At 22.5% G+C, this 13,238-nt stretch overlaps 2 protein-coding genes across 2 annotated transcripts; one reads left to right on the forward strand and one right to left on the reverse strand.

Moving 5' to 3' along the window:
• The first annotated feature begins 793 nt into the window (after positions 1-793).
• Positions 794-5,210, forward strand: LOC128965890 (calcium-independent protein kinase C-like). The gene is made up of 12 exons (XM_054312668.1): positions 794-1,598; positions 1,752-2,087; positions 2,150-2,430; positions 2,512-2,685; positions 2,758-2,849; positions 4,148-4,210; positions 4,266-4,302; positions 4,361-4,397; positions 4,476-4,637; positions 4,695-4,789; positions 4,865-5,005; positions 5,064-5,210. Exons 1-12 carry the CDS (start codon positions 794-796, stop codon positions 5,208-5,210), a joined length of 2,370 nt encoding a protein of 789 aa, XP_054168643.1.
• Positions 5,211-6,063: 853 nt separating this feature from the next.
• On the reverse strand, positions 6,064-9,878 carry LOC128965696 (uncharacterized). Its single transcript, XM_054312442.1, has 8 exons — positions 9,839-9,878; positions 8,966-9,208; positions 8,148-8,260; positions 7,784-7,893; positions 7,016-7,094; positions 6,674-6,942; positions 6,460-6,605; positions 6,064-6,385 (listed from the first exon to the last, which is right to left on the reverse strand). Exons 2-8 carry the CDS (start codon positions 9,134-9,136, stop codon positions 6,113-6,115), a joined length of 1,161 nt encoding a protein of 386 aa, XP_054168417.1. The 5' UTR covers positions 9,137-9,208; positions 9,839-9,878; the 3' UTR covers positions 6,064-6,112.
• Positions 9,879-13,238: the final 3,360 nt, after the last annotated feature.

Raw genomic sequence — 13,238 nt, forward strand, 5'->3', positions numbered from 1 at the left:
TGATATAAACAGTTGATTCATTTGCACTTAACTAACTGATTGCTATCTACTTATTATTATAAATATACTGTACTTCTATAAGTATTATTTAGCATTTAAAAAATTATTTTTAAATTTAATAGAATTCAAAGTAATTTTTAAATTTTGATGAATGCTATACATTGTAATACCTAACAGTGTTTTTCTCAGGAGAAATGTTTTTTGAATTTAAAAAATTTAAACATTTAAATAAAAAAAATATTATGTAATATATTAAGCGCTAATAAGTAGTGATATGTGTTTAACCATAGAAATATATACTGTATATTATTAGATATGAACTTAATTTAGATGACTTTAGACTCTTGAGCGTTGAAAGTGATGTATCTATAAATATATTGGTTGCACATGTTTTTTGGTGATCACGTCTAACGACAAACAATTTTGATGGCATTTCGCCTATAATCTTGTCGTTCAGCTATTAGTTGCTCAAACTTTCTCTAAGTTTTATATGAAATCCATAGATAATCGATTTAAATAAAAACTACTTAAAATAACATAATTTGAATTTCTATTAAATTGATCTTATGTTCATACTTTGTATTTTATTATTTGAATCATGTAATCAAGTTTTTAATAGATAAGTGATTTAGATTTTAGATATTTTTGAATTAAGCATTACAAATATTTGCTATATTAATAATGTAAATATGATATAATTATTAAGTATAGACATAACTATTTTAATTATATAAAGAAGTGAATTAAATGAGTGAATTTCAATATAAGTGATATTAAAAATATAACACAAAATATGATAAACCAGAGAATATCGAGAAGAAGTCAATCAACTGAAATGGGATTTTCAAAACTAAATACACGAAAAATAGGTCGAATGTATACAAGTCCTTCTCTCGACAGACTTAATGCTTCATTTGAGAGTCCAAGAAATCCATTGCTTATCCGACAGAGGAGTATATATGACTTAAGCTCTTCCGATACATCTGACAGATATCGTATGTCTTCAGCAGTAAGTCAACGAAATTTAAATCTTCAAAGATTGAGACCAACAGTTTGGAGAGAATCGATATCATATAATGAGTCGATTCCGAGAACCACTACTCTATATAATGGCTCTAATTATTTAAATCATTCAAGAAATACACAAAGAATGACTGATCCGATATCTGTTTTGGACAGAAGGGATAACTTAATGACACAATTAAATTCAATGTCTTCCACAACAATCAATCGGAGACCTATATGTCATGTAAGTAATAAATCTGGTTTAATGTCATCCAAACATCACTGGCCGATCATAACTGTTGATTCTCACAATACATGGAGAGCTCGTTTGCGTGAAAGACCTCTGTTATCGAAACTTTCGGTAAAAATCTGCTCCAAAACAAAACCACTGATTTCCAACAAAACCAGTTCAAACACCAGTTCGAGGACATCGTCGACAAACTCGTCGATAAAATTAAATCAAAGCGATGTAAAAGAGGGTTCATGTGGTATATATAGAAACCGTCATATCATTAAATTCAGGGAAAGGGATCATAATTTAGGACAAACTGCAACTGAAAGAAGAGCATCAATTTCATGGGAATTATCCAAAAGTTTGATAACTGATAGCAAAGATTTGTCTGAACCGCCCATCGCTGAAGACACGGAACAAAATCAAGTTTTTGAGGACAAAGACGCAGAATCTGTGGACTTTGAATTAAATAATAAACAAAATGTTTTGGTCTCTTATATAATTAACAAATCAGATCAAACTGATCCAAATCTACAAAAAACAAAAAACGAAGAAACTATTAATGAGTTAAAAAGCATCACAAATGAGCACTTAATAGACAGGACTGATGTCAATGAGTTTCAGACAAAAGATAATAACAGTCAGTTTGTAACCGATATTATTGCCATTCAAACGGCTGTCGCAATGCCTGAGCCAAGTGGAGCACCCATTGCTCTCTTACATCAAAAACCAACTTCTCTTAAACTAAAGACTCCATTAATTGATCCGACAATTAATACTAATGAAAATATCACCGATAAAACAAAATCACCAAAAAAGAAAAAAGTTAAGAAGAAAGATGTTTCGAAAGGTATTTTGATTTATAAGTTATAAATCAATTTTTAAAAATATTTTTATGAAATTGTTATTTAGAGAAATCTAAAATTGAAAAGAAACAAGAAGTACAACAACAGGAAAATGAAATGCAAAATGTGATAAAAGTGTTGCCACAAAAAGATTTAATAAATGAAAAGATTGGTTACAAAGTTGAACCTAAAGATGTCAAACAAAATATTCTTAACGAAGTAGATCTTAATCATAATAAAAATAAAGCAAAAGTTGAATCATTAGTTCCAAAACGGATAAGATTTAAGAAATACACTTTTGAAGACTTTCATCTGATTAAAGTTCTCGGTAGAGGTAGCTTTGGAAAGGTATCAATTGATCTAATCATTACATTTACATTTAGTGACATTAATTATTATTATCAATCATAATATTAATATATTTGAAAGGTATTGTTAGCTGAATTAAAAGATCATTCAATATATTTTGCAATCAAATGTCTGAAAAAATATTCAGTCATTGAAGACGACGATATCGATAGTATTATGATTGAGAGGAAAGTATTGGCGTATGGAAGTAGTCATCCATTTATATGCAAATTATTTTGCACTTTTCAGACTCAGGTTTCATTTGATTTGTTTTAAATCAGTCAATAGTTAATTCAAATCGTTATAACTTTTATAAAACATTTATAGAGTTATTTGTGTTTTGCTATGGAGTGGTGTTGTGGTGGAGATCTCATGTTTCACGTTCAAAAAAGTGGTAAATTTGATGAAAATAAAGCCAGGTTTGTGTTTGAATAAATTTATTTTTATAATTTATGAGTAGTAATTGTTGTACAATTTAATTTTAATAAGTTAATTATTGAATATAAAAATAATTTTAGATTTTTTATTTAGATTTCTTTAATTTCAAATAATTAATAGTTTTGGTAATTATTATCATTTTATATATTAGTTTGTGATTTATTATTTGGTATAAATTTTGAATTATTATTAGTGCATTATAACTAATGACATATTTGATTATAAAATTTTAGAAAATATTTAATTAATCATTTATATATTATAAATTATATATACATATAAATATGATATTGTAATAATTTAAAGATATTGACAGAATAACCACTTATTTTGAATTTATACTAATATAAAGTAGTCTCATAAACTCATAAACTGCTATTATTAATAATTATTAAATATAATAATAAATATTCAAAATTTGATTTTAAGTAATAGTCAGATAGTTATAATAAATAATACTTTAAATTTTATATACATATTTTTAATAAATTAATAAAATATTATTAATTTAGCTAATTTTTCATTTAATTATATATTATATTGTAGAGACTATATATGTATATACTGTATAATTAATCAATAATTTCTAAGATATTCTACCGATTAAATAATTTTTGTCTTATTTAACTTAAGAATCACTAATTAAATGCAATCATTACAAAACATACGGTGCAAATGATTTTAAATGATTTTTTTATAATTTAATTGGTATTTAATATAACAAAAATGTAATTTTACTTTTTTATAATAAAGAGTAATGAGATTAAATAATACTTTAAATAGCTTTAAATGTAAAGTTATAAAGTTAAAAATACTACATCTCATAAAAAAATTATTTTTATTTTTTATCAAATTGATAATTTAACTTTAATAATCTATGATTACTATCTATTTTGTATGATAGTTTAATAATTAAACATGATAGTTTATATACATATAAAATAATAAATTATCTAATATTTTAAATGTTGCCAAAAGTCTCAAAACGACCCAATTATGCAATCATTAAAAAAGTGACAAAATATCTATTTAAAGTTTGTTGCCATAGAAAAACAAATTATTGTATTAAAAATATTTAATCATGATTAAATTATGATGACATTTGAAAATATTTCCTGAATACTTTCAAAGTTAAAAAACATATGAAAAGCTTAAAATTATTAATATATAGTATATAGTATTATATACACCACAGAATACATGTATATTTGTACTGTATTATACATTTTATATAATTTATATATAAATTGTTTGTTAATTTTTTGTGTAATTTCAACAGATTTTATGCTTCAGAAATTCTATGTGCCGTTGAGTTTATGCATTCAAAAGGAATTATATATAGGTTTGCATTTAAATCTTATTAAATTTATTTTACATTTTTATTTATTTATTAATAGAGATCTTAAATTAGACAATATTATGATCGATCATAAGGTATGTAATTTCAATAGAAATAAAAGTGTTGTTATATTTGACTAATATATAAATTTAGGGTCATATAAGACTTGTTGATTTTGGTATGTGTCAGGGTAGGTTATAAATTATAAAATTATAATTTAATTTAATAAATATAAAAATATTAATAATAAAAGTTGTTATATGAAAAGGTAAGATATATCGTGAAGATCTTCTTCCGTGCAATTTTTGTGGAACTCCTGAATATATGGCCCCAGAAATTATAAAAGGAGTTAAATATAACCAATCGGTTGATTTCTGGTCTTTTGGTGTATTATTATATGAGATGGTTGTCGGCACTTCTCCTTTTCATGGTTTGTATCATTGATTCATTAATTAAAATTATTATTAAATATGAATCTTATTTGAAGGCACCGATGAGGACGAACTACTATGGAATGTCTGTAATGAAGAAATCTTTTATCCGTTATATTTAAGTCAAAATATTAAAAAAATATTAGTTTTGGTAATTTATTTATTTTGTTAACACGTAATTGTTATAAATAGTTAATATTATTATTAATGATAAATTGATTTAAAGTTATTAAATAAAATTCCTGAGAAACGTTTGGGAATGCCTACAAGTGGTTTGGATTCAATTAGAAGTCAACCATTTTTTCAAGGAATTGAATGGCTTTTAGTGGAAAAATGTCAATTAAAGCCTCCATTTATTCCCAATACAGTGAGTATTGAAAAAATGACAATTGTTTCAGATTTTAAAATATAATTTTAATACAAAGAATTCAGCCATTGATGTCTCGTACTTTGATTTGTATTTTACTAAAGAGGAACCAACTCTAACACCTATTAGTGAACAAATTACACAATCAATTGATCAAACATTGTTTAAAGGTTTTAGTTATACAAATCATAAAATGACTGATTGAACTCATTTGTCATATAATTTATATATAAATTTTAAATATATTTACGACACTTATCCGACTGTATAATGATTTTTGTTCTTTAATTAATTTAAAATAGACTTTATTTTTAAATTATTGTATATTTTATTATTAATTTAAAAATTATTTTATTAAATATATATAAAAAATATATTCAATTAGCATATAATCAGTACTTTAAAAATTTAAAATAGTGTCATAATTTCTCACAACAGGAGTTTGTATTTTAGGTTTAAATATTTTTCAATTAATTGGATTTATTGCCTATAGTGGTATGTCTATTGGTTTGTTATATTTTAAATATTTCTAAATATTATAAAACTAATATAATATTAAATAATAGTACAGGGTAGATTTAAGTACTTTATTTAACTATAAAATGACAAAATAATTTAATAATAATTTAATTATTAAATAACATATATCAAAGTAATATATAGTATTTATTATTTAATATTAGAAAAATTTTAAATAATTTAGTTGTAAATATATAAATTTATAATTAAAATTATTTGTATTTTATGTATTAAATAATTTTATTAAAAAAAAATAATAATTTTTTATACTTGTATTTATGTTTAAAATCTATTATTTATTTGCAAATAATAATCAACTCAATGATCAAAATGACAATTATTATTATGTAAAATGAATGTAAATAAAAAAATTTAAAAAATAGATTTTGAAAATCAATAATTATAAAACCAATAAAAATATACAAAATTTAAATGTATTTAATGTTATTAATTACATAATGTAAAAAAAGTTGTATAAATCATAATTTAGATAACAATTAGAAACTCAGGTATACGACAATCAACTGTTAATTTATATGTTATTGCACTGAAAGACGTATTGCCTTTAAGAGTCAGTTAAATGACTAATTAATATTTGACATAAGTTTGTGACAAATTTGCTGTTTGTGAGGGTTTATTGGAGTAACGACTGTTTGGTCGGGAATGTGATGTCGGGCCATACGGATCACTATCATTGCCACTAACTGATCGATGCGAAGCAATAGTGGATCCACCGCCCGATACATATCCGGTATAATTGTTTTTATTAAGTGATGAATGCGAACCATAGTGTGAACTACGAGTCCAATCAATTTTGTAGGGATCGTAGTCTTCAATTTCTGACGACTCCTTCTCATCAACCTTTGATTTATGTTTAAAAATTGATAAATTTTTAATAAATTCAAAAATATATCATATAATTAAATTTGTATTACATTATTGCCAATACAGGAACAGCTAAGTGAAGAGCACAGGAATATGTTGACTAAAAGCATAACTAATAGCATAATAGCCAATACAATGCAAAGTGTTATCAACCACGGGAAACGCCATTCAGTACACTCCTCAAGATATGATTCCGCTATTTATTCAAACAATTTTTATTAATTTCTAATAATTTTATAAACTATATAATTATATATATTGTACAGATTTGATCTCCGGGTTCAATGACAAACACTGTAGTCGATGCTAATAATTGTATTGAATCTTTGATTGTTGACAACTCAAAATCGTTATCCTTTTTAATGGTATCACTATTGCACTGTAATTGCGGACAATTACTTTTACAAAGTATGACATCACATTGAAAGTTAACTTTATTGACGTCAGGAAATTTAAACATTGAATATATAGTGGCCTCAGCGTAATGACTGTCATTATATGTAAACCCAGATATTAGATTTACTTTTGGACATCTATTCAATAGTTAAAAATTATAATGTAAGTGAGATATACAATATATTATAGAAAATATATAATAATTTATACCCATTGGCATCGATTAATTCAACTTCTGATGAATTGGCAATAAAACTAAAACAATTTCTAATAACTAAGTTGAAGTCATCTATAATTAACAAATGTATTGATAAAAATTAATATTTAGGCCCATCTGTTATTTTAAGTCATTAAAGAAAATATAGATTTTCAATTCATATCAATAAATATTAATTAAAATTAGACTTAATTTTTATGTTGTTCAGCCCATTCCATATTTTACTACAATAATACATAGTTTTTAATAAATCAAATTTTTGTATTTGTTATAACTGTATATTAGAGGCCTAAAAGTTTTGGACCCGTGCCTGACCTGACTAAAGCCAAGCATTTATCTGACTTAATCTGAGCGACAAATTAATATTAATTTTCTATTTCCACTATATATTCTTAAATATTGATAGTAAAAAATACAATATTTATAATAATAATTATTATAAATTGTTATTATATATTGATGTTTTTAAATATAAAATTTAACCGTATCTAATCACGGTTAAATTTTATATCTAACGTATAGTAATGTATAGCAGTCATTTAGAGTAAATTTGATTTTTGCATTTTATAAATACTAAATTTTGAAATCTATTTAGAAATAAGATTAATTTACTTATAATTAGACAATGTTGACTAAGTAATTAACTATTGTATTTGATTTTTGGTAAATAATATTTATTGAGAATTTAATTGAAAATGTAATTTTAATTATGATTTTATTGTTAATAATATATTATATTGTTTTAGTGATATTATGAATACCTGTGTGACTAGAAATTTCAGCTCTTAATGTATATTGATTTCCGTGAACCACACGAACCACTTTAAGTCCGTTATCCAAAAATTTCAGTGAAACGCGTGATAATTCATTGCTTTTAAAATAATATAATTTTGTTTATTATTATTTTTGTAAAGACTGTATTTTGGTTTTATTTTTTAATTTTATTGTTTATTGTGTAAACTATTCTGACATTTATTTATAAACTGTTATAAAGTACTACTGCTAACTAATACTAAAACTATTACTGAAAATAAATAAATTTTGACTAAAATAATAACAAAAATTTAATACTATATTTAGTATAAACTGTTATTTGTATTGTTATCAGTGATTGTTATGACTTACCGGTCGTTTCTGAAGCCAGACTGTGAACACGTAATGATGTAATACTTATCTTCACTTAACTCTAATGTCTTGTGTACTCTCACTGTAAGCGCAACTGTTCTCTCCTCTGATCCCTAAATAAATGGAAAAAACTCAATAATATCATTATTTTATTGATTAAACAGTAATTACTTAGTTATATACACTTTTTACAGTATATACAGATACTATATTATAATAACTAACAAAAATAGGATTATCAAAATAATCATACAGTAAATGTAAAATATAAGGTTTAACTAAACTCAAACAAATAGATTTTTTGACATATTTTTAAAATAGTTTAGTTTTAAAACTTATAACAATTTTATGAAAGTTGATACAGTATATTTCAAATTTTACATTTATACTAAATTAAATCATATTAAGTTATATCATTAGAAATTAATAATGTATAATACTTAATTTAAAAAATCAAAAATATACTCTTTAAATTATATTCTTAAAATAGTTAACATTTAAATTAAAATGTAAAAATATTAAAACAATATATTAAAATTAAATACAAATATTTTTACTAAATTTGATATAATATAGTAGTATTAGTTATGCAACTGATTTAAAATAGTATTATTTATTTAACCTTTAATATTAAATATGGATAAAAAGGTTGGTGTAGTTTCAAGTTTATCACTCAATAACTTTTAAATTCTTTTAGATTTAAATATTTTAATTATATATTATTATACAAATTAATATAAAATTAATATAATATGAAAAGGAATTTACAATATTAATAAACAGCAAATACTTAATAAAATTAATTAAACTTATATTACCTTTAATTTATGGACTCCACAAAAGTTTGGATCATCCGGTTTAGCCAACAAACTGATTGTTAAAGAAGTGTTAAGTCGTCCGTCACCTGACATAAGACAAGAACCCTTCCGAAAGTCACGCGTATGTATGACACCATTGAAAGGTTGTGTAGTGACGACCGCAATGTTCATCAATCCTCGTTCACATCTGGCAGTCACTAATGGATCAAAATCTTCATTGCTTACAGATATTTGACACAAAACCTATTGTTGATCAAAATTGTAAAAAATTTATCATTTAATATCACTTATCAAGTATTTTAGTGTCAGTTAATACCACTGTCTTTTAAAATTATCAACTTTTTCTAAATTATACAAAAATAATGTATTGATACAATCTAACATATAAATATTTTTGTGAAAATCAACAAATAGCAAAATTTATATAAATACTTATATTATAAGGTAATAAAATAATTAATAAATAAATATTTAAAATAATTGACAAATAATGATTAAAATTAACATTGGACATTAACAGTGGAGGCGTCTAAACATTAGCCTTCAATATCGACATATGATTAAATTAACTTTATATATAGTTTAATAAGTTTTATAATAATCATTGTATAAAATATATAAATTAAATTATAACTTTAGATATGACTATGTTAATTATTTAAAAAAACTAATATTATTAATATGGCCTATTTTACAATTAAAAATTCATTTAGTATAAATACAATTACATCTATCTTATTTATTTACTATACTTAAATTGGTTTTTAAAATATTTATAAAAATAAATAAAAGTAAAAAGTAGTATATAATCAATATATTTTATATAGATTTAATAGTTATTTATTAAAAATAAAAATATTTGATAAAACTTACTAATGTTATAAATTGAAATGATATAAGAATATAAAGTAATGAATGACAAGTAAATAAAGTGATGATTAACTTAAATATTAATGAAATCATATCTTAAAAGTAAAAATTTTGATGATTTCATAATCAATAAATCAGTTGACTTTACATTTGTTGTCCAAATTATCGTTCAAACTCTTATATATAAATGAATCAATAAATGTGACAAAACATTCAAAACTATGTGATAGTATAGTATGTGAGGCACTGGTGTTATGTCTATTGCCAGACATATGTCTTTCCAATTTGACGACTGAAAACCACTGAATCGCAACATTACCTAACGTTCCTCTCTCTCTCTCTCTCTCTCTCTCTCTCTCTCTTTCTTTCTCTCTCTCTCTCTCTCTCTCTCTCTCTCTCTCTCTCTCTCTYTCTYTCTCTCTCTCTCTCTCTCTCTCTCAGTTCAATGATAACAGGTTTTAAATTGTCTTTATAAGTAATTATTGCGTTTTGTTTGAAAACAACAATTTATAGTTAAATGTAATTTTTAAATAAAATAAAATATTACAAAAATTTATGTGAATACACATATATTTTAATAAATTGATTAATAATATGAAATGATGTTAATATTAAATCACATGTTTAAATATTGTATTTAGATTATCTGTAAAATGGAAATCTTAATAATGTAAATGAAATAAAATGAATTTAATGGTCAAATCAATTGGTGACCCATTAATATAATTACAAATATAATTCAAGTGTTAGACTGTTGTCCTACACTTATGACGTTTTCAATGAAATTTCATTGAATATTTCGGATAACTTTACTATATTTAGTTAAAAGTAGTTTTCATATTTAATTTATTTTCATTATTTTATATTCATAGGAGAATTATTAAATCTTTAATTAAAAACATAAAAATAATTAATAATCACGAACTCCTGAAAGGAATTGTAAAATAATGATTGTGATGATTATGGATGTGAGGAATTATATGTATATGCATTCTATAAGTCTGTCTGTCTGTCTGTCTGTCTGTCTGTCTGTCTGTCTGTCTGTCTGTCTGTCTGTCTGTCTGTCTGTCTGTCTGTCTGTCTGTCTGTCTGTCTGTCTGTCTGTCTGTCTGTCCGGTGTCCCACGAGGACATATGATCGAATCCACGCTCTGCTACACATTTTTTGATTTTTTTTATCAGTTAAGGAGTTCGTATGGAAATGCTTTTATAGCATTCTCAACTGGTTTTATTTGCATCTTTATTTTGACCACATGAATATATTAATTTAAATTCTACTGTATATTGACATTCAATTCAAAAAATATATTTATAAGTCTAAGCATATTTCAAACCCTTAATAACTATAATTGTTTCGAATCGTCAATAATTAAATCAATTATTATTTTATATATAATTAAATTAAAAGCAAATCAATATGTGTTGTCAATAGATGGCAATATATAATACTTTTTGAATGACTTTAATAATAACAGTAATTATTAAGTTAATGCATAAAAATATTTAATTTTATAAAATAAATACATAATAAATATTATATTTAAAAAATATTGACAAATATTAGTGGAATTATTAAATATAATGTTTATAGTTATAGTATTTTAACGAAAAGTCAAATTATTATAATAATCATTTAAGACATTAAATATTAATTTGAAATAGCACCATGATAATTTATAGTACTTTAAATTCTTTTAAAAAATAAAATAGAAATTTGTTTTATTTTCAAGTTTTCAATAAAAAAAATGCATGTATTTCTATCATAAAAATGAATATTTTGTTTATTTTTAGTGAATATTTTATTAAATATTATCAAGTTAATAAATATTTTTTAATGCACTAGTAATGATAATCTGTTAAAATTTATATAAATACAAGTGGTATAAATATTATTTTAAATAACAATAACTTATTATAATTAATTATAATTATAATGTTGTGAAAATTTTCAAAATATTAGATAATTAAAAAATAAAAAACTGATTCAAAAATTATTTAACGTTAAAAATTACCAATAAATTTCCTATAAATTCCCTATAAATTCCTTATAAATTCCCTATAAATTCCCAATAAATTCCCAATAAATAACCAATAAATTCTACATAAATTTTCACATAAATTTCATAATAAAGAAAAATATTCTCAAGTTAATTTTTGTAATGAAAAAATATAATATAATAAAAATATCAAGATATATTTTAAATTCATTTATAAATATACTTGATATTTTATATTTACAATTTAAAAATAGATTTAATTTTTTTAATTTTAATTTTGAAATTGATTTATTTAATAATCCATTTTGTAATTTTAAAAATGATGTACCTGATTATATATTATTTGAAATTACCATGTTAAAACAAAATTAGAATAACGTTAATTTTAAAAATTTAACTATTGATTCAAAAATTAATTTTTTAAAAATCTACCTGATAACTTTATTTATATTTAAAATATTGTAAAACAATTATTATCAATTTTTTCGACTACATATAACTGTGAATCTTTTTTTCATTGTTAAAATTGAGTCAAAATTCATAATCTACTATTTCATTATACAATTTTTCAAATTATATGAGAGTTGCCACAAAAAATGATATACTGTAGCACTTAATTATAATTATTTTATTTCTGATATGAAATGTGTTAAATCTGGTAAAAATGTATAAATTTTTAATATTAATAAAAAAATATTTTTATTAAGCATTTTATCTAATTTAATAGTATATAAAAATTTGTGTATTATATTTTTTTTGTTTTTTACCTTGGTCATTAATTACATTTTAAAAATAAGGGACCGTATAATCATCTGATAACGCCTGGTATAGACTCTATAGTATAGAGTCTACTATTATAGACGATTACTGGTTTATAATATAAAATTTTTTACTAATAATAACTTTGATAAGTTTTTATAAAACTATGAGTGGGTAAAACTAATATTTCAATTTGTACTAGTTTACTTTGATAAGTTTTAATTTTATAAAAGTTTATTTCATAAATTATAATAAGAAATGTTTTATTATTTATTAATATATCGGCAAAAATCTCTTATATATACATTTGTATAAAAAATCATTTCTTTATTATTAACAGTTTTATATTAGTAATACTGTAAATAATTTATATAATATTACTTTTACTATACTTTATAGTCTATAACTTATATTATAGTATAGACTCAGTATTGGCTTAAATTTATAAATGTAACTTATCTTACAAATAACATAAACTCATAATTAGTATCGTTTGTTGGTTTTACACACTGAACAGTCAACAAATAATATTACTGTATATCATTAATATTGGTATAATTTGTATATTAATTATTATTACTTATTGTATAGATTTACAATTTTTAGTTTAAATATTGTATAAATGGTATTGTATAAACTCGTATAAAT

Source organism: Oppia nitens, unplaced genomic scaffold (assembly GCF_028296485.1).
Source record: "Oppia nitens isolate AA-2021 unplaced genomic scaffold, nextdenovo-longstitch-racon4-pilon3 scaffold18_pilon_pilon_pilon, whole genome shotgun sequence".
NCBI classification, from domain to species: domain Eukaryota; kingdom Metazoa; phylum Arthropoda; class Arachnida; order Sarcoptiformes; family Oppiidae; genus Oppia; species Oppia nitens.

Excerpts from the sequence above, each read along its gene's own strand:
- LOC128965890 (XM_054312668.1), top strand. The coding sequence starts at position 794 with ATGATAAACCAGAGAATATCGAGAAGAAGTCAATCAACTGAAATGGGA. Across the intron at positions 1,599-1,751 it reads TTCATGGGAATTATCCAAAA|ATCAAACTGATCCAAATCTA; the intron begins GTTTGATAACTG and ends TTAACAAATCAG. Across the intron at positions 4,303-4,360 it reads ATATTATGATCGATCATAAG|GGTCATATAAGACTTGTTGA; the intron begins GTATGTAATTTC and ends ATATAAATTTAG.
- LOC128965696 (XM_054312442.1), bottom strand. The coding sequence starts at position 9,136 with ATGAACATTGCGGTCGTCACTACACAACCTTTCAATGGTGTCATACAT. Across the intron at positions 6,606-6,673 it reads TGAACCCGGAGATCAAATCT|CGGAATCATATCTTGAGGAG; the intron begins GTACAATATATA and ends TTGAATAAATAG. Across the intron at positions 6,386-6,459 it reads GTTCCTGTATTGGCAATAAT|GTTGATGAGAAGGAGTCGTC; the intron begins GTAATACAAATT and ends CATAAATCAAAG.